Below are 19,417 nucleotides of genomic sequence, written 5' to 3'. Positions count from 1 at the left end.
GCCCACAGAGGACATCTGTCAGGTGCTCCTTGCCCACACAGGGCCAATAGCCCTGGGTCTGGAGGCTCCCTGGGGAGCTAAGAGAAGGGAAACTTTGGAAGAAGTGCGGCCCACCATGAGGAGTGCCCCGGCCTAGGATGAATGTCTAGAGTTGGGCCAGGAAGGGGCCAGGTGGCCCGGTGGGAAGGATGGCCCCAGCACTCATCTGGTGAAGAATGGACTCCACTTGAGCACTCAGGCTCACGGAAGCCTCTTGCTCTTTCTCAGCCTCTGATGTGGCTTTTTTGCAGTCGTTGGCCTGACAGCTTCTAGAGAATGAAGAGACCATGCTAGGAATCTGTCTGATTAGCCTAGCCATAAGCCCAGTGCTGTCTGTGAGGATCTTGAAGTCAGGGTTGTTTCTGGGTTCTGTGGGGAAACTGAGGCCAAAGGCTGTGGCTCGGTGCTTCCCGACCTTCCCCTCTAGTGCCCAGCCTGGTGTGCTTCACACACAGTCATTGCTTTTGGCGGCCCCCAACCCCCCAATTTCATGCTCTCACAACCAGTTAAGGGCCGGCTTTATGTCATATTTCTTGGCTTCTTTATGTTGAAAGGCAGAAAAGAAAAGTCCTCTCCCTTTCTCCAGCAAGGTACCTTGCTCACCCAGGGCTCTCCTGCCTGCTGGCCTCTTCCCTGCCTGCAGCCTTCACACCCAGGCCACTGGGGGACAGAGATCCACCACGCTTTTTCTCCCCCAACCCTTTGCCCATTGAAACACCTTGGCCCAACACTCTTACTCACTCGGTGTCGTGTACTTTTCCAAAGCACATTCCTGGCTGTTCCATCATCTGTGTCCACACAACCCTGGGAAGCTCATGGTCTGCAGATGGTTGCGATGAGTTGGGGAGTCAAGAGCCCTGAGCTCCACCCTGGCTCTTTGCAGAATCCTGAGTAATCTGGGACTTGTCTCTGCCTCTCAGGACTCAGTTTTCTGCCCTGTGAATGGAGGGAGGGGAGGGCAGGACCACATCTCCAATGCTGCCAAGCATGACTGTTCCCGCCTTGCACGCAAGCAGATGGGGGTCCAGGCAGGATTGGGGAAGGGTGGCAGCTTGCTGGGATTCAGGTCTGCTGGAATCAGAAGCCAGCACTTTCCAGGCTAAATCCAGGTGCTTCCCCCTCCCTATGCTGTTCCTCCCACATAATTTGGCCCCCCTTGCACAGGGGAGTTGATTCCTGGGCCTCCCAAATGGGGTCTGGAGCCACCTGGACCCGGGGCATGGCTCCACCAGAGGAATGAGACTCCAGAGGGCCAAGACCTGGCTACAGAGAGAGAGAAGACCTGAATTCCCTTCTCTCCCCAGGAGTGAGTCTGGCCAGCCCGGTGTCTAGAAGTCAGCGGGGCGGTCAGGAAGTGGCCAAGTTTCCTGGGGGAAGGACTTGTGTGGTGCCAGGAGCCAGGCCAGCTATCTGAGCATGGGAACCTGCCAGGCCAGGCCCTGCCCTCTAGTAACCTGGGCCCAGACATGCCTGTAATAGGATGGGGTTTTTTTGTCTCTGCAGAAGCTGACAGGCCGTCTCATGCTGGCCGTGGGAGGAGCAGTGCTTGGCTCCCTGCAGTTTGGCTACAACACTGGAGTCATCAATGCCCCCCAGAAGGTGAGTCCTGCGCCTCCCTTAGCTTATCAACACCAGCTTGCTCTGCTGGGCACTGCACATCCCACAGGTTCACCCTGCCTCTTGGCTGTCAGTCATTTACATCAGTTCACCATCTGCTCCCGCCAGCCAATTTGCTGACCCTGAACAGGTCAGAAACTCTTGGCTTTGGCCTTGGAATCCTGGGGCTGCAAAATCATGGGGGCTTTATGAGTCATCTTGACCAACCTTCCATCCAGCACAGACGTTTGTAATCATCAAAGCAATGCTTGATATAATGACACTCTCGGGTTCCAGAGGGCTTGGTGGTGCTTATCTCCTTGCTGCTCACACGTTCTCCAAGGCAGGTGGGGAGAGTGGCCAGAGCAAGGAAACCTGCCCGACATCACCCAGCTAGGCCGGGATGGAGCTGTTATCCAACCCCAGTCTGCCTTGGAGCCCTCCCAACCGGGTGGTCCCCAAGCGTGCGCTCACACCCGTCCACAAGCAGCACCCTCCCTTGTAAGGCCACCTGTTCCACTTGGAAACAGCCTCCTTCCCCTGGAGGCCCTATGCCAGTCCAAGTAAAAATGGTGTCTCACCCTAGGGAACCCTAGGGAGTAGGGGTCTGTGCTTCCTTCCTTCTCTCCGCAGCACATCCCAGATCTGTCCTCACTTGTTCCCTTGAGTATCAGGACTGGGAGGGACCCCCCGAGACCACCTCCAGCTCAGCCCACTTGCTTTAGGGAGGAGAGACAAGGAAAGGGGTCAAGGGGCAGGAAAGGAAACCGTAAGGCGTGCCTTCTCGATACCAGCCTTTCTGCATATATTTATGAGGTTGGGTGGTGAGTTCCATTTTATAGATCCAAAGACCAAGGCCATGGGCAGATGAAATAACCAACAGGCTCAAGGTCACATAGCTGGTGAATGGTGGATTCAGAAGCCAGACTGTTTCCACAGTCTCAGGCTGTCTCCTGACCAGCTGCCTTGTCAGGTGAAAAATCTGTACCTTCGTGGGGAGGACGAAATGAGAGTGGACAGTCCTGTTAGGACCACATTCTGTTGTCCAGAGGGTGAAGCCAGAAAGTGAGTGTGGCAGGCCCCCGAGGACCAACGGCTCGTCCAGGGGAGCTGGGCAGTGTCAGGAGTCAGAGCTGGTCCTCCTCCAAATAGGCGGAGGGTGGCTGTGGGGGGCCACGCCTCATGTCCGGGAGCAGGTCACCAGGAAAGCCTGGCCTGCTGAGTCATGCTCAGCATGGTCCGCTGCAGCGGAGGTGACAGGACTTTTCCAAACTTGTCTGAAATGGCGCCCATGCTTGGAACAGCCCCAAGCCCTGCTTTAGCTAAGTGTTCTGAACAGCTCCTGCCAAGGTGTGTGCCTCCGAGCTGGCTCCATTTGGGAATCATACAGATGGAAATTCTGCACAGTCTTAGAGGATGGTTGACTTCTGCACTTGATTGCCCCTTGGGGTCCCCTGGACCCTCCTGATTCTGATGTGTTTTATCTGGGATGCTGTTTGGCCATTGAATGTTTAACACACCCCAACTGATCCTAATGTGTGGCCAAAGTCAAGAGCTCCTGGGTTAAGTGATGTCTCAACTGTGATCACCTAGTGAGTTAATGACAGGATGAGGACTCTGAGATCAGGACAGAAGTGTTTTCCAGAAACAGAACAGGGTGGGGTAGGCAGAGGAGAGAGATTGGTGTGTCTAGGGTAGGGTGAGCGGGAGGAGAAAGAAGGCTGGGAAGGCCGATAAGGTAAGCCCAAGCCTGGCTTACAAAGGGCCTTGTGGGCAGATTTCATCTACAAAATATCAGCCAGTGGCACGGCATGGCACCATCAGGATGGGCACGTGGGCACCAAGTCGTGGGCCAAGCCAGGAGTATGGACTTCAGAGTGAGGACAATAGGGACTCATTGAAGAGGACAGATAGAATCAGATTTGCATTTTAGGGAAAGGATTCGGGCATCTGGGCGGTGGGAGGGATCTGAGAATGGGAAATGAGAGATAGGGAAATAGTGAGAAAGCTGCTTTGGAGTAGGGATAGGAAAACAAACACCAAGCAGGAAGAGTGGGCAGGATTTGGTCATCAGTTCAGTGTGAGGACAGGAGTAGGGTTTAAAAGTGGCTTCTGGGTTTCTGGAAGGGGAGCAGATATGGGAGGAGCTGAGTGGTGTGGGAGGGACATGCAAGAACTGAGGTTTGGTGAGACACGGAGAAATACAGGAAACATTTGGACATGGGATCTGTTCCTCCGGCAGGTAGTCAGCTGGAGAACAACTGGGAGTTGGTCAATGGTATCCAAATAGCAGGAGAGGGGGATGTCCTAGAGACTGGGATAAAAAGAGGAGTTGAGTAATAGGGTGAAGGAGTGCTGTCAGGTGCCCCAGAGGGTGAGCTGGACAAGTCAGCCCATATTGCCCAATGCCAAAGACCGGATGGTGCCCCTGTGGTGACCAAAGGTTGACTGGGTGGAACCGTGTGGGTAGAAACCTCCCTGCAGCTGGTTGAGGAGGGAGGGGGGATGGGAAAGAGTAGGGAGGGTCCTTCCAAGAGATCCTGTGGAGAAGGAAGAAAAGAGGGTGGTGGTTGGAGGGTGGTCCATCTGGGATGCCTTTTCACATGTGAAGACTTCAATTTTTAAATGTGCCATCAGGAATCAGCAGAGGGGGTGAGGGCGAGATGGGGAGGGGTCTTGGGAGGCAGGGGCTGAAGGGGAGCAGGGGCACCGGGGTTGCGTTCGGCTGCGAGCAACTCCCGAAGTTGCAGATGCGGACAGATCCACGGTGCGGTTCTCTGGTTCTTGGGGCCTCCCGCCTCAGCAGAGACCGGCGGAGGGCGAGAACGGCTGAGGAGGGCGGCTGGGGCAGCTGGCCAGGGCGGCCAGCAGGCCTGGTGGGCGGCACAGCAGGCGCAGCCGAACTGGAAACGGCGTCGATGGCAGCATTTGTGGGCGCCTGTCCAAAGCTCACTTCAGGAGCCCGCCGCCGAGGCCCGCAGCGGAGCGGGGTTTCCGGGGTGCGCCCGTGCCCATGTTTACACCTGCACCTCACACGCACCTCCCGCGAGCCTGGCCCTAGTCCTTCCAACCGGAGCCGATTTGCCGTGATACACCTGGCCTCTGAAGAGGGGGTAGGATGGCAGGAGAGTAAGCGATGACGGCCGGGCCGGTGACTCAGGCCTGCTGACACTTTCACTCCACAAGGGCTGCGCCAGGCCCTGTCCCTGTCCCAGACAGAAGGGAGGGGTAGAGCTGTGACACACGGTCTGAGCTGGGCCCCACCCCACCCGGCCCGGCCCTAACCTCCGAAGACTCCAGGGGGCGGGGGAGACTCCTGGGAAGACCCAGGGCATAATTAATTGGGGGGGGGATGGCTTCCTAGTTAATGGAGGGCTTCGGGGTGCCTCCGGAGCAGAGAGAGGAAGGCAGGCTAATGCTGGTGTGGGGGGGTGGGGGGGGCAGTCTTTCAAGGAGGAGTTAGCAGCTGGGCAGACCCTGAAGGGGAGTCGGGAAGGAGGGACAGGTGGCCCAGGCAGTGGGGATGGCCCCTGCGGAGGTGCAGTGGCAGGAAGGGTTGCCCTGATGAGGAACTGCCCCCACCGCGACCGACTGTCTGTGTAAAACTCTTAGGAAGAGGCCCTGGGCTGGTCCTGTCCGCCCGCTCTTTGAAGGAGACTGCGCCCCACTAATGGTGAGGATGCCAGAAGCTGGGGCTCCTCCATAAAACAGACCCCAAAGGGCTTCCTACTGGAAGTGGTTAATTAATCATAACATTATCTTAAATGTTTACAGGGCACCTTCTGGTAAATTATCGCCTCACAGGCAGCCCCACAAGGTGGGTGGGGCTGGGTTATCTTGCCTTCTTCTAAAGGAGGAAGCTCAGGCTGGTGAGGTCACTTGGTAAGTGAGAGGCTGAGGTACGGGTGGCCTCCACGCCTCACCAGGGAGGGATGACTACATCCCTGTGACGCCCCTGCCAGGCCTCCTGTCTCCTGGGGAGGGGGAAGGAGGGAAGCCCAGCCACAGAGAGAGCAAAGAAATGAACAAGGCATCCCGACCACCATCCTGGGTGGAGAGAACTGCCTCTCCCTTCCCTAGATGGCTGAATTGCCAACAGAGATGACGAAAGGCCATTTAGAATCCATGAGTTCCTGGCCAAGGGACAGTGTCAGGCAGGTCTTGGAATAAGGCATCCTCAGAAACCAGAGTTGGGGATGGAAGGGGCCTTATGGTCCACTGGCTCAGCGTTCCTTGTTTGACAAAGGAGGAACTTGGCCTGGAAAGCAGACGAGGTCTCCCCAAGATGACCCAGCTTGTGAGCGAAAGTACTAGAGGGAAGACCCACGTCCCATCAGAGCTCTCTGCCTACTGGGGCTGCACTGGGCTCCGGGCTCCAGGCTTCAGGCTCTAGGCTCCAGGCAGCATCTCCTTACGGCTGTCAAGACCCAGAGAGTTCTGGGTCCCTCGCCTCTCCCCTTCACCCATCCCCACTAACACAAGTCCTTACAGCTTACTGTGCGCCAGGCCTTACTCTCAGTGCTTCAGAAATCATCCTTCAGTTGTTTCTTATAATGACATCATTAGGTAGGCCCTAGAATCCCTGTTTTATAAGAGAGTGAGGGCACAGAGATGTTAAGCAATTAAACCGGGGACACACAGCTAGTAAGCGGCAGAGCTGGGAGTCTGGCTCCAGTTTGCATCCTTGCCCACCACAGGAATGGCAGTTTTACACTACAGTCAGATGGGCACCCAAACACCATTTCACACACCTACAACTGCTACCCAGCTGGTCCCTCTTGCTCTGACTTCCAGGCCAAGTCAAGCTCAGTCATGCACAGACCTCTCAGCGGTTTCCCACACGCAGTTGCACAATCTCTTACACCATTGCAGCCTGTCACAGCTACATCACCGCTTCAGCCCTTCAGATTCATGGCTTGCTTATCAATTAGTGACAACTCTGTTCCCAGCCCCGTTGCTGGGACCCAGTGACACAGATAAATCAGACACCCCCCACATTGAAGTTTGGTCTAGAGGGGACACATGTCTCCTCGTGATGAGCTGTCTCGGGGCAGCTGTGGATGAAAGTGTGGACGAGCCCTGTGGGAGCAGAGAAGGGGGAGGGAGAAGGTACCTGGCCCAGAGAGCAGGGGCCAGATAGTTCTTTGGTGTTGTGGGAAGCTGGCCCACGAGCAGCATTCCCGCCAGTGTGACAACCAGCAGTGTCTCCACACATGGCCAGCTGTTGCTGCAGGGCCTGATGGCCCCTGTTTAAGAACCACTGCGCTCGAGAAGGAGGGGTGGCTTCAGGAAGGCTTTCCGGAGGAGTATTTGTGTATTCTCGGCTCCTCGGGGAGAAGGCCGAGGAGCAGCACAAGCAGGAACTGCAGAGATGTGGGGAGCCTGGGGGGTGTGGGGTCGGGGGAGGGCAGTGGGGAGCCAAGAAAGGCTGTGAGCAGGGCCTGCCATAGGGATGGGAAGATCCCTCTGCTGGCAGGGGAGGCTCCGGAGGCCAGGGACCAGTGAGGAGGCCAGAGCAAAGGCCTGGCCTGGGTTTAGAGAGAAGCCGTGTCAGGGCTCTTCTGGAGAAGCAGCATGGGTGGTGGGAACCTCTACTAGGGGTTGGGGCCCAGCTTCGAGCTCCATCTGGCTTCTCCACCTCTTCTGCAGGCCCCAGGAGGGGCCCAGGGGACCTAGCAGGTGGGGCTATCAGTCCAGGCCCACCTGTAGCATCTGACCCTGGGGCATGGCTGAGAGTTGCTATGGAGACATAAACTCTGGACTGAGGGTGGATAGCTGTGGGGGAAGGGAAACCAGGGAACAGGAAGTTGGGGTCAAGGCCAGGCTGAGGGACTGAACTGGACTAGCTGGCCCTTTCTTCTTTCTAACTGGAACTCAGAGCTTAGGTGGCTTTTTAACGCCTTCACCCGCCCCCCCCCCCCGCCCCCCGGAACATCTAGGACAGAGAAGAGAGGCTGGAGAAGGAGCTCTAACTCTCCCTCACAGGATAATCTAGAAGACCCTGGGGTAGAGGAATCTACAGGGAACAATGTTGAGACCAGCCAGAGGTTCCAAAGCATACCCCTTCTCTTGGCAGTAATCTAGAATTCTAGATCAAGGGTTGGCAGGGAGGCCAAATCAGCTAGCAGCTGTTTTTGTATGGCCCATGCAGTAAGAATGGTTTTTACATTTTTAAAGGGTTGGGGGTGGTGGAAAAAAATCAGCAACTGTGCCTGTATGTGGCCAGCAGACCCTAATATTTTCTATCTAGCCTTTTACATAAAATGTTTAGCAATCTCTGCTCTAAAGTTTGACTTGTATGCTTCCTGCTTGACAGGGAACTCACTACCTGTGAGGCGGGCAGTCTCATCCTCTGAAGCCTAGAAAGCTTTTCTTCCCTGAGCTGAAGTCTGTGTCCAGGGCTCTGTAGACCTGCTGGGTTTCTGTGCCTGGGGCAGCCAGGCAGGGATCAAGGAAAGACTCCCTGAGGTAGGCGCCTGGTTCCTTCAGGTCCTTTCTGGCACTGTGAATTCCTTAGGATGATGCTTTGTCTTCAGGCAGTTTAGAAATGGGGAACCCTGTCTGCTCCTAGTGCTCCTCTGAAGATGGCAGCTTCTCTCCTTGAAAGGACAGTGGTGACATGAGTAACAGCTTATTCTGTATGCTGGGCAGCAGACTCCGCCTCATGCCCAGGGCCTGACTGCAGACATCGCCCAGACACAGAGGAAGTCAGAACTTCCTCTGCAGACAGGCATGCATGTGGTCCTTTTCCCACAGTTGCCCGGGCCAGGAGAAGAGGAGAGGGGGGGATTCCCGAGGAGTCAGATGTGATGCAAGCCTCCCCCCACCCCGGGAGAATTGCAGGCTAAGGAAGATCTTTTTACTGGGAACTATCTAGTCCAAGGGATCTCAGCTGCCCAGAGCAGGCCCGCTTCGCTACACGGACCCCTACAGTGTCGCCGAGTGGGCATCTGCCTTCTAGGGTCAGTCAATAGGGTGATTGGACAGAGATCCTTCATAGTCTCAACTCCCAAGAGCCTGATGCCATGGTAGTCCCCCTTCTTTCTCCCAGCGTGCAAGCACTCACACAGACCCTCGGGGGCGTGGGGGGAAGGCTGGGAATGGGCTAGGAAGGGAGCAGAGATGCAGATGGATGGATGGGGAGTAATTAATCATGGGAAGCAGAATCGCTTCGGTGGATGGGAGGAGTCAGGAGCAGAATCCAGGCGAGACCTAGGGCAGGTGCTGCATGGGTTAGAATTGGTGGGACCTGGTGATTGACTGGATGCGGGGTGGCAGCAGAATTGAGGGTATCGCCCAGGCTAGTGAGGAGCATGTGAGGTGGGGGCTTTCAGAAGCACTAGCCAGGCCTTACCTCAAACAGGAGCTAGGCTGTGGAGGCTGCCGGTGACCCTGTTGGGGAGACTGGGTCTGTGGGGTCCTTTTGAGGGAGTAGGCTCTTCTTCACTTAGGGGCACTCAGCCACCGCTAGCATGGATATTGAGGGCACTGACTGGGTGGAAGGTGATCCCAGAACTTCTCCCTGTGTAGGCTTCTGATTCTCCAGGGACTCCCTGCCTTTCCTGGGACCAGGGCCAGCTCAGCCCCACATGGGGCATGGACCCCCAGCAGGAACAGGACACGGAGTCCCCACACCAACAGCAGAAATGGAAAACCAGACATAGCTTCTTCCCAAAAATCTCAAGTGCCAGACCAAAAGGCAGGAATACACTGCACAGCCTCAGTTTGGCCAGGAAGTGCCGCTGGGGGGTGGAAAGGATGAGCCTGGGCCACGGGGAAGGGGAAGGGGGCAGGCGGCTCACCCTTACCCACCTCCATTAAGTGGTCTGAGTAGCAGGGGAGCTCATGAGCTGTTGAGCTAGCTCTGGACAAGGTTGGGTCCCTCTGACTTGTTACCACAAGCAGCACACTTAACTGGGGAGGGGAGCCCCTGGGAATGTGGTCCTCTTATTGGATGCCTCCGCATCTCCAGCCAGCCCCCAGGAAGAGGGTTAAAGACCTGAGCTGCTGAAACCGGAAGCTCAGCCTCACATCTTTAAGCTCATTTAGGGAGTAAGCCCTTACTCAGCACTTGTGGACTCTGCACACAATTCAGGCAATTCCGTTAGCTGACTTCTTGGCAAAAATCAAAATGATAGGTGGAGAGTTCTCTTGAGACAGCATCTGAACCACGGGGGGCAGAGGAAGACCCTGGGAACTACAGAATGCAAACATGAAAGGTTACCTGGGGCAAATACCTCTCCCTGCCCCGGTGGAGAGCCCCAAGGGCAGCAGAGTGAGACTGACGGAGGGAGAGAGATTTCCACACCGATGATGGGTCCTCAGTGGGGCGAGTGTCATTTATCTGGACAGTCCCCTTATCCAGGACAGCCTGTTCTCTGCAGAGCTTGATAAATGGAGCATCACTTCTCTCAACCAGTCCTCCTCGGGGGTTGGTGTTAGCTCTAGAAGAACAGAAGCACTTTGTTTTGTTTGTTAAAATCTGCCTTCTTTCTGCCCCCAGCAGAAGCAGGGGCTCCCAGGAGGAGAGCCTGAGGCCCTCTCTTCATTTCAGCCTCCCATTCACTCACCAGGCGGGGATAGGCCCCAGTGTAAATCCACTGGGGTCCCCGCCCCCAGGGAGGACAGACCCCTGGGACCCTTTGAGCTGGATCTCACAAGGTTTCAGCATGGTTAAGGCAGGATGGGCCCTCTAGGCGGAGTAACCATGGAGAGTGTGGAAATGAGTCCTAGAGCCAAGGTAGAGACGGTGGCAGAGGGGGGGAGGTCGGGCTGATATCTGACCGGAGCCTTGACTTTGAATTATGGGATGCAGGGTTGACTGGACCTTGTTAGCGGTCTGCACTGCCCTTGGGTCGGTCCTGGAACATGATGGGGTCCCTTGGCTCAGGGGTGGTGCCAGGCACCACGCAAATACTCTCTGTCTCATTAATCCTCTGCAGCACTATGAATCGGATATTACTAATGTCGCCGTTTGAGATGAAATAATTTGCCCGAGGTCACAGTTGAGATATGTGGTAGAGCTGGGACCTGAACTCAGTTGTTGTCCAGGTTCCTAACCCCTGCACTCTCTGGCTTCCCTGGGACAGATGAGTAGATCATGAGGGCTGCCTCCTCCGCTCCCCACCCCCATGTCAACCCATCCAGACCCCCTGGAGCCTGGCCTCCCGTCAGGTATCTCCAGACCTGGGACAGATCATGGCAGCAGGGAAGGAAAAAGGTAGTGGCCAAGGAACCATTGCAACTGTGGGGTCAGGCCCAGCATACTCGATGGGCAGTCCTGGGACCGAGGGCCTCAGTTTCCCCCCTTGGCAATTGTGGCTACCCACTACCTCCTCTTCTGCTAGACCCCTGGGGCTTGGGAGGGTTAGGGAGGTCCAGGAGCAGTGGCATGGAGGTTGTGCAAGAGGCTGTGCACTGCTGCGTGTGGAGGGACTTGCAGCATGCATGTGGGAGGGCTGTTAGGACGGGCTGGGCGCAGGCTAGGTGCTCAGGGAGCTGAGTTTGAGCTGCGGGTGGTTGAAGGGAAGAGGGACATGCTGGTTTGTGACTGGCTGAAACCAGGAGTATTCAGATTGTGAGCACCAGTATGGGTATGAGATGGTGTGTGCACAGGAAGCTCTTTCTGGGTATGTTGGGTCCGTGCCCAGCTACACATGTGGCTGGGTGGGTCAGGCCAGTCCCATGGCACTGGTTGTGTGTGTGTGTTGCCTGAGAGTAGGGGAGTGTGTTCAGGCAGAACCGGTGGATCAGGCCAGGCCCTCCCTTGGGTGGGGGCAGGGCCAGGGGGCAGGCCTCTAGGACAGGTGTTTCCAGTTCCTGGAACCGCTTCCTTGTCCTTAGCCCCCCCCATACCTCCCAGCCTGGCACCTGGCAGAGGGGAGGAGGCCATGGATCCTTCAGGGTGGAACTCCCATTAATAGCTGGGCCGAGGGGTCAGAAAGCAATTGTGTGAGGCTCTGGAGCACGTCTTTTATGCAAGTTGGTCACACCAGGCCCTGAGTGTAAAGTCAGTGAGTCAGTGAGCCTGCCCTTCCCTTCGTCCCAGAGCATCTAGAACCAGGAACTATCTGTCCAGCTGTATTTCCTCCCCAGCAAGGAGACTGGGGAGATGGCGCAGGTGGCAAGAGCCTAAGACCTTAGGCGCCTTGAAGAGAAGAGGGGCAAGTGGAAGGAGGCACTTTCTCCCTGCTCTGTGCCTGAACTTCCACCTGAACTGTCCCCCCACCGCCCCCCAGCAAGTTCTGTTGACCATGTGACCCCCCCAGGGCACTGGAAACCAGACCTGGGGGAAACATGGGAGCTGGCACCGCTCTTGGAGATGGAGCCCAGCCCCTTGTTTCTCCTCTGGGGAAACTGAGGTCCACAAAAGGGAGGGATTCGGCTCAAGGACGTGCAGTGAGTTTGGGGCCTGGCCAGGTGCTGGGCCCTCTCCTGGGGAGAGGGGGCCATGCAAGGGGAAAAGGGCAGCTGGGGGCCCCCCTTGTTCAGCAGGCTGCTTCTCCTGCAGGTGATTGAGGAGTTCTACAACCAGACATGGATCCACCGCTACGGGGAGCGCATCTTGCCGGCCACACTCACCACACTGTGGTCCCTCTCCGTGGCCATCTTCTCTGTAGGAGGCATGATTGGCTCCTTCTCCGTGGGCCTTTTTGTTAACCGCTTTGGCCGGTGAGCAGAGGGGTCCTGGCCCTGGCCCGGGTGTCCCAGATGGGAGGGGGGGAGACTTCCCTGCCTGTTCAGGGTGTTGCCTATGACCTAGCCCCTGGGAATCTGAGGAGATGAAGGCACCCACCTGACCTGTGACCCCACCCCCAGGCGGAACTCAATGCTGATGATGAACCTGCTGGCCTTCGTGTCCTCTGTGCTCATGGGCTTCTCGAAACTGGGCAAGTCCTTTGAGATGCTGATCCTGGGCCGCTTCATCATTGGTGTGTACTGTGGCCTGACCACAGGCTTCGTGCCCATGTACGTGGGGGAGGTGTCTCCTACGGCCCTTCGAGGGGCCCTGGGCACCCTGCACCAGCTGGGCATCGTTGTCGGCATCCTCATTGCCCAGGTAAGCTGGGGCAGGGTCTGTTTGCTCGCACTGCCCGCACCCCACAGCTTCGGTGGCTCTCATGTTTATGTCCAGATGACTCCCCGATGAGAATTCTCATCCAGCCTTCCACAGCCCTGCAGCAAAGGACGGCCTCGTGGCACACATCCTAGTAGGCCCAGATCCCGGAGAACACTCCGCCACTCAGGATTTCCCCAAGGCCTCCCTGGCGTGAGAGCCAAGTCCAGATGACCCTTCCCGTCCCAGCCTACTCAGCCTTGTGTCCTGTCCTTCCCCTGGGGATCCAGCCTCAGGGGAGCCCACTGGTACCCCCACGTGCCAGGCTCTCCCATGCCTCCAGGCCTTGATGCCTTTATATATACACTACCTTTGCTCCAGAAGGCTTTCCCTTCCCCATCCCCAAGCCCCCATGCCCTGTGACTCGCCTGCTATATTTGTAGCCAAGCCATTTGTCCCCCTACCTGTGCCGTGAGGTAGGTCCTACTTTCCCTGTGTGACAGATGAGGGAACTGAGGTTCAGAAAAGCTAAGGCTCGCCTTACCGGCAGCGCCTCCACAAAGGTGAAGGCCACTGGGTGGAGTGGGGTTCAGAGTGGGGGCTGGGGCAGGGGTGCCCGGGGCCACTTCCTCCATCCCTGCTTCCCCCAGGTGTTCGGCCTGGACTCCATCATGGGCAACGGGGACCTGTGGCCTCTGCTGCTGAGCATCATCTTCATCCCGGCCCTGCTGCAGTGCATCCTGCTGCCCTTCTGCCCTGAGAGCCCCCGCTTCCTGCTCATTAACCGCAATGAGGAGAACCGGGCCAAGAGTGGTACGGACAGGGCCCTGCCCTCCTCCCCTCACCACCCCCTGGCCCCGGCCTTCTTCCTGCTCTGAGCCACCCCCACTTTCCCTCCGGTCCCCCCCCGCCCAGTGCTGAAGAAGCTGCGCGGGACGGCTGACGTGACCCGCGACCTGCAGGAGATGAAGGAGGAGAGTCGGCAGATGATGCGGGAGAAGAAGGTCACCATCCTGGAGCTGTTCCGCTCGCCCGCCTACCGCCAGCCCATCCTTATTGCTGTGGTGCTGCAGCTGTCCCAGCAGCTGTCGGGCATCAATGCTGTGAGTGCCCCCTCAGCCGCCCTTTCCTGTGGGCCGCGGCCAAACCCTGTGGCCAAGTGACCTGAACCCCAACTGGAAACAAACACGCCCCTGCCAAAGGAGCAGCTTTCCTTCAGAACCCAACCCCGCAGCGCCCTGGTCCCGTGTCCCCTTCGTTCTGTCCTCACCCTGGGTCCCGCACCCGCAGGGACAGAGGCAGGAGAAGGGCCACGGCACCCGGCCAAGCCCCAGCCACTTCTCTGGCCCCTAGGTGTTCTATTACTCCACGAGCATCTTCGAGAAGGCGGGCGTGCAGCAGCCTGTGTATGCCACCATCGGCTCCGGCATCGTCAACACAGCCTTCACTGTCGTGTCGGTGAGTCTGCGCCATGGCCCAGCCACAGTCAGCTGTCAGGCTCCAGCGCAGGGTGGCCTCCGGGCCTCATGACCGAAGGGCAGAGCTTACCGTGAGCTGAGCGTGTGTCAGGTTCTCCGTAAGTGCTGTCGCATCTCATCCTCACAAGCCTGTCAAGTTCATTACTCACATCAAACAGCCCACGACACTGATGCTCAGAGAAGTGCAGTGGCTGCCCAGAGTCACAGCCAGGATGCTCCACTCTGGGGCCAGTTGTCACGCCCTGTCCTGCTGTCTGGAGCCAGCTGTCTGCCCCTCAGATCCTATGTGGTCCCTGTGAGCCCCAGGGAGGAGGTGGTGCCGTCTTCCCTGGTCTCTGCAGTACCATGTGGCTTTCCCAGCACTGGGGATGAGCCTCAGGATGGGAGTGGGGGTCGGAGAGGCACCGGGAGCGGGCGGCACTGACCCCGTGTCTGCCCACAGCTGTTTGTGGTGGAACGAGCCGGCCGGCGGACCCTGCACCTCATCGGCCTGGCCGGCATGGCGGGCTGTGCCGTGCTCATGACCATCGCGCTGGCGTTGCTGGTGAGTGGCCACGCTCGGGGCAGGGCGGTGGGGGGGACAGCCCCCAGGAGCTTCCGGTCCCAGAGGGACTATGGCAGCCCCAGCCTGGCCAGTGGCATCCAGAGCCCAGATGGGAGCTGCCCTCTCCCTAGTTCTGCCCCCTTCTCCCCAGCCCCACTCGGGCTCGGGTCTGACCTTCTGGCCCCCTAGGCTGTCTCCTTCCACCCACTCACCGCCAGTCGTGCCCTGGCTCCTCCCTGTTTGGTGCTTTCTCACCACAGCACCTCTGGCCCCAGAACCCAAGTCCCTCTCCCCAGGAATTGCTCTGCCAGTACTGAGCTTTTCTGCATCCGTGGCCTTAGTTCATCTTCAGAAGAGCCCCAGAAAGTAGGACCCTCCCTTACCACCAAGACATGGAAGCATGCCTTCTCTCCGTTGTCACCACTGCCCCATGTGTTGTTAGTATTCCCAGTTCACAAGTGAGGAAACATAGTCCCAGTGAGGTTAGGAAGGCAGCAGATAAAGGACAAAGCCAGGAACTGACCTCAGGTCTGCTTGCCCCAAGCCTGTGACTGTTAGTAACCACTGTAGTAACCATGTGCCAGCCACTTTCCCTGCACGAACCCTCATTTGTCCACCCTCTGGGCAAGGAAGCAGCAGTATGCTCATTTGACAGCTTAACCAAAATCTGGAAAGTCTGGTGATTGCTAAGAGGTCCAGCATGCTGCAGCGGATGTGTGACAGATCTGGGATCAGAACCAAAGCCTGTAGCTTCTCCACGGTGGCCTCCTTGAGGAGAATGATTATATAGGGCCACGTGCTTGGGGCCTATGCTGCTGGCTCTGAGCTGAGCACCTTACAGTCTTTAATACTTACTCCAGAAATGTTTTTGCACATCATTCCACATCAGACTGCTCTGCATCCAGAGCCAGGGGACCACAGGGACTTCTTCTTAGCCCATCCCTTGTGCACCCCACATTACCGTTCCCACAGGATACGTTCCAGCTCACCCGCCCTGCAGGACTTAGATCATTTTGTTCAGATGAGGAAAGTGAGACCCTGTGCAGGGTACCTAAGTCATGTGGCAAATCCAGGTTCAGCCCCAGGTTGCCTGCCTCCCGCCTCCCAGCCCAGAGCTCTTAGCCCTGCCCTGGGCTACATCTGCAGTTTGTTTCCTCGGAGCATCCATCACAGCCTAATCTAACTTTCCACCCCTCTCTTGTCCTCAACAGGAACAGCTGCCCTGGATGTCCTATCTCAGCATCGTGGCCATCTTTGGCTTTGTGGCCTTCTTTGAAGTGGGCCCTGGCCCCATACCATGGTTCATTGTGGCTGAACTCTTCAGCCAGGGTCCTCGCCCAGCTGCCATTGCTGTTGCTGGCTTCTCCAACTGGACCTCAAATTTCATTGTGGGCATGTGCTTCCAGTATGTAGAGGTGAGAACCGCCACTGCCTCCCTGACCACCATTCCTCCCCTGCATGCAGGCCCCCGTAGTGCTGTGCAGAGTGCTCTCCCAGCTCTTCTCATCAGAATCCTGCTGAGGAGGAAATTGAGGCTCCGAAGCCCAGGTCACACAGCTAAAAACGCCAACCTCAATTCTGGGGTTCTTTCCTTAGCTTTGAATTGTCTCCATTCTGCTCTGCAGGGGGACCCTGCTCCCTGGAGCCCATTACACGCCAGGTGCAGGCAGTCTCATTTAATCATCCCAGCACTCCTGGGTTGTGGGTAGCTGTTCCCTTTCTCAGATCAAAGGCCCCAAGTCCTACAAGTCAAGGCCCTACAGCCAGGATGTAGGGTCAGGACTCCAACCAAGTGTATCTGTGTGTCTTTAGCAACTGTGTGGTCCATACGTCTTCATCATCTTCACTGTGCTCCTGGTGCTGTTCTTCATCTTCACCTACTTCAAAGTTCCTGAGACGAAAGGCCGGACCTTTGATGAGATTGCTTCCGGTTTCCGGCAGGGGGGAGCCAGCCAAAGTGACAAGACACCCGAGGAGCTCTTCCACCCCCTGGGGGCCGATTCCCAAGTGTGAGGTGCCCCACACCACCAGCTGGCCTGCTCCCAGCAGCTCCAAGGATCTCTCGGAGCACAGGCAGCTGGATGAGATTTCCAAACTGACAGATTTCAGCAGAGCTGGGCCTGGGGCTCCTTTCTTCAGCCAGCAATGATGTCCAGAAGAGTATTCAGGACTTGAATGGCTCCAGGATTTTAACAAAAACAAGACTGTTGCTCAGATCTTACTCAGAGAAGCAACAAGTTTTATAATTTTTTTTATTACTGATTTTGTTATTATTTTTTTATCAGCCAGAGTCTCCTGTATCTACACCCCAGACTTCACCCTGAATGGCTCAGTACCTGAAGGTGGGGACCAAGCCCTGCCTAGACACTTGCCTTCTTCACCACGCTAATCTGTAGGGCTGGACCTATGACCAACGACACACTAATCGAACTATGAACTATGAGGCTTCTACCCCAAGAGGTAGCTGTGGCCACTCTCTTCTGAGGCCTGGATCTCCCTACCCTAAGGTTCAGGCTCCATTAGGGTTCGCCCATACCCATCTCTTCCTACCCAACCACTCAAAGTAATTTTGCTTTGCCTGAGACCAGTTGGGAGCACTGGAGTGCAGGGAGGAGAGGGGAAGGGCCAGACTGGGCTACCAGCTTCTAGTCTCCTTTGCACTGAGGGGTCAGATGATCACCATGAGGAGGGCCATGGGAGGCTGAGAACTCACTGCGCAAGAAGACATGGACACTCCTGCCCTGCTGTGTATAGATGGAAGATATTTATATATATTTTTTGGTTGTCAATATTAAATACAGACACTAAGTTATAGTATATCTGGACAAACCAACTTGTAAATACACCACCTTACTCCTTCTGTAACTTACCTAAACAGATATAAATGGCTGGTTTTTAGAAACATGGTTTTGAAATGCTTGTGCATTAAGGGTAGGGAGATTTGGTTGGGATGGGAGAGAAGCAACTCCTATAGTGACTTTGGACTTTGTGACTCGAGATCCAGTCCCTTCTAAGCACTTCTGATCAACACACTCTACTACTTAGCCTAGGACCATTCTACCCTGAATGTACCCCATCTCATCTGATCTCCAGAAGCTAAGCAAGTTCAGGCCTAATACTTGGTTGGGAGACCCTCTATTGCTTGAAAATCTGTATGACCCCTTATTACCCAGAGAAAATCTAAATATCCTGGCATTCAAGGCATTCCTATTTTCCTTCACATGATAGCTGGTATTCAGAAAATGATAGTTATGTGCTAACCTTGATGCTCAGGCCTTAATATGCATTATCTTGAATGTGAGGTGGTACTTTATCTGCATTTGACAGGCTCAGAGAGGCCCGAAACCACAGCAAATCATTCTAGAACTCCTACTTTTAACAATTACACAACCCTTAACCCATACCTGAGTCGTCCTACCACCCCCGCCCCCACCACCAATGGGCCCAGTGAGTGCTGTCAAGCTGCCTTCATCCATTTCACTTGGAAATGCCCCCTCTGATCCAGCTTAGATGCTACTGTGGCCTCTCTAAAGACTTCTGACCCCCATTCCCACCCAGGAATTTAAAGAGCTTCATCTGTTCCTTTCCTATGGTACTATATACCCTTCCACCTTTTATCTACAACTCCTAATTTCTCCCAATACTATCAATTTCATGGAAAGAAGTCAGTTTGGTTCATCTGAGTCTTTGGCGTTAAAGGCGGGCTTGGCACACTGTGGGCATTTGGAAAATGGTGAAATAAAGCTGAGAAAATCGGGCGGGGGGCGGGGGTGTGGAATTTGCCTGTAGAAGCCTTCATAACTGCACTCAGGCAGAACTACACGAAGAGTGGTTGTAGGAGAGAGTGAGAAGGGAAAACAGGTACTTAGTAAATGGAAGTGCCTATGTCCATTATCATTAGGTACTTTGAAAGAATCTGAGGCATTATCCATCCCCATCTCACAAATGAGAGGAGTGTGGTTCAGAAAAGGGTTAGCCTTGCCGGAGCCTGAAGGCTTAAAGCCTTAAGGGCTGGGGCCAGGTAAGAAGTTAAGTGTGACCGAGGAAGACTTAAGGTGTCTCCAAAAAGGTTCCGTTGAAAGCAGTTATTTTCGTAAGCTTCGAGGGGGCCCCTGGAGGGGAAGTGCAAAGAGGAGAGTTAGGGGCCCACGATGCCAGGGGTGAGCTCCGGGCTCGTGAAAGCTCACGGCGGCGCTCCTGGCGGCTACTGCCGCTGGATGCAAGGAAACACACCAGGGATGGGTTGGGGACGGAGGAGCACACCAAGGATGCCAAGTCAATGGCGCCCACGAGCCAGAGGCCCCGAAGCGGGGCAGAGCCGACAGCACCCTAGCCCCGCCCCGGCCCCGGGCTCCAGACCCGGGTGTGAAAAGGCCCGAGAACCCACTCCCCGGTTCCCCGCCCGCATTGGGATTGCCCCTACGTGCCCGGCGCCGGCCATTTCCCAAAGTGCGCCGTGCGCGCAGGCGCCGGGAGCCCGGACCCGCCCCAGCCGTGGCCCACAATGCCCCGGGAGGCACAGCTTCCGTTCCCTCGACGCCTTTTCTCCCAGCCGCGCAGTCCACCACCGCCAGGGGAATCGGCCGTCCTCCCCAGATCCCAGCAACAGTGCTCCAGGACCCGGTCGGCGGTCGCTCCTCTCGTCGCCTCGCAGGAAGGGCGGGGCTCCGCGGCGTCTCCGCCAATCAGCCGCACCGTTGGCTG

At 56.4% G+C, this 19,417-nt stretch overlaps 1 protein-coding gene across 1 annotated transcript in view; it reads left to right on the top strand.

Moving 5' to 3' along the window:
* The window catches only part of SLC2A1 (solute carrier family 2 member 1), a 28,279-nt gene extending 10,664 nt beyond the window's left edge, over nt 1-17,615 (top strand). The window contains exons 2-10 of the mRNA XM_081818276.1: nt 1,543-1,638; nt 12,146-12,306; nt 12,454-12,694; nt 13,342-13,504; nt 13,607-13,794; nt 14,045-14,149; nt 14,612-14,713; nt 15,925-16,128; nt 16,526-17,615. Of these exons, the coding sequence (XP_081674402.1) occupies nt 1,543-1,638; nt 12,146-12,306; nt 12,454-12,694; nt 13,342-13,504; nt 13,607-13,794; nt 14,045-14,149; nt 14,612-14,713; nt 15,925-16,128; nt 16,526-16,726 (1,461 nt within the window). The 3' untranslated portion in view covers nt 16,727-17,615. The remainder of the gene's footprint in view (nt 1-1,542; nt 1,639-12,145; nt 12,307-12,453; nt 12,695-13,341; nt 13,505-13,606; nt 13,795-14,044; nt 14,150-14,611; nt 14,714-15,924; nt 16,129-16,525) is intronic.
* The last annotated feature ends 1,802 nt before the right edge of the window (nt 17,616-19,417 follow it).

The sequence above is a fragment of the Leptonychotes weddellii genome, chromosome 4, assembly GCF_054177405.1.
Source record: "Leptonychotes weddellii isolate Sample4059 chromosome 4, ASM5417740v2, whole genome shotgun sequence".
Classification (NCBI taxonomy): Eukaryota; Metazoa; Chordata; class Mammalia; order Carnivora; family Phocidae; genus Leptonychotes; species Leptonychotes weddellii.
Note: the sequence above shows the minus strand (reverse complement) of the source record. Positions and strands in the feature narration are given on the sequence as shown.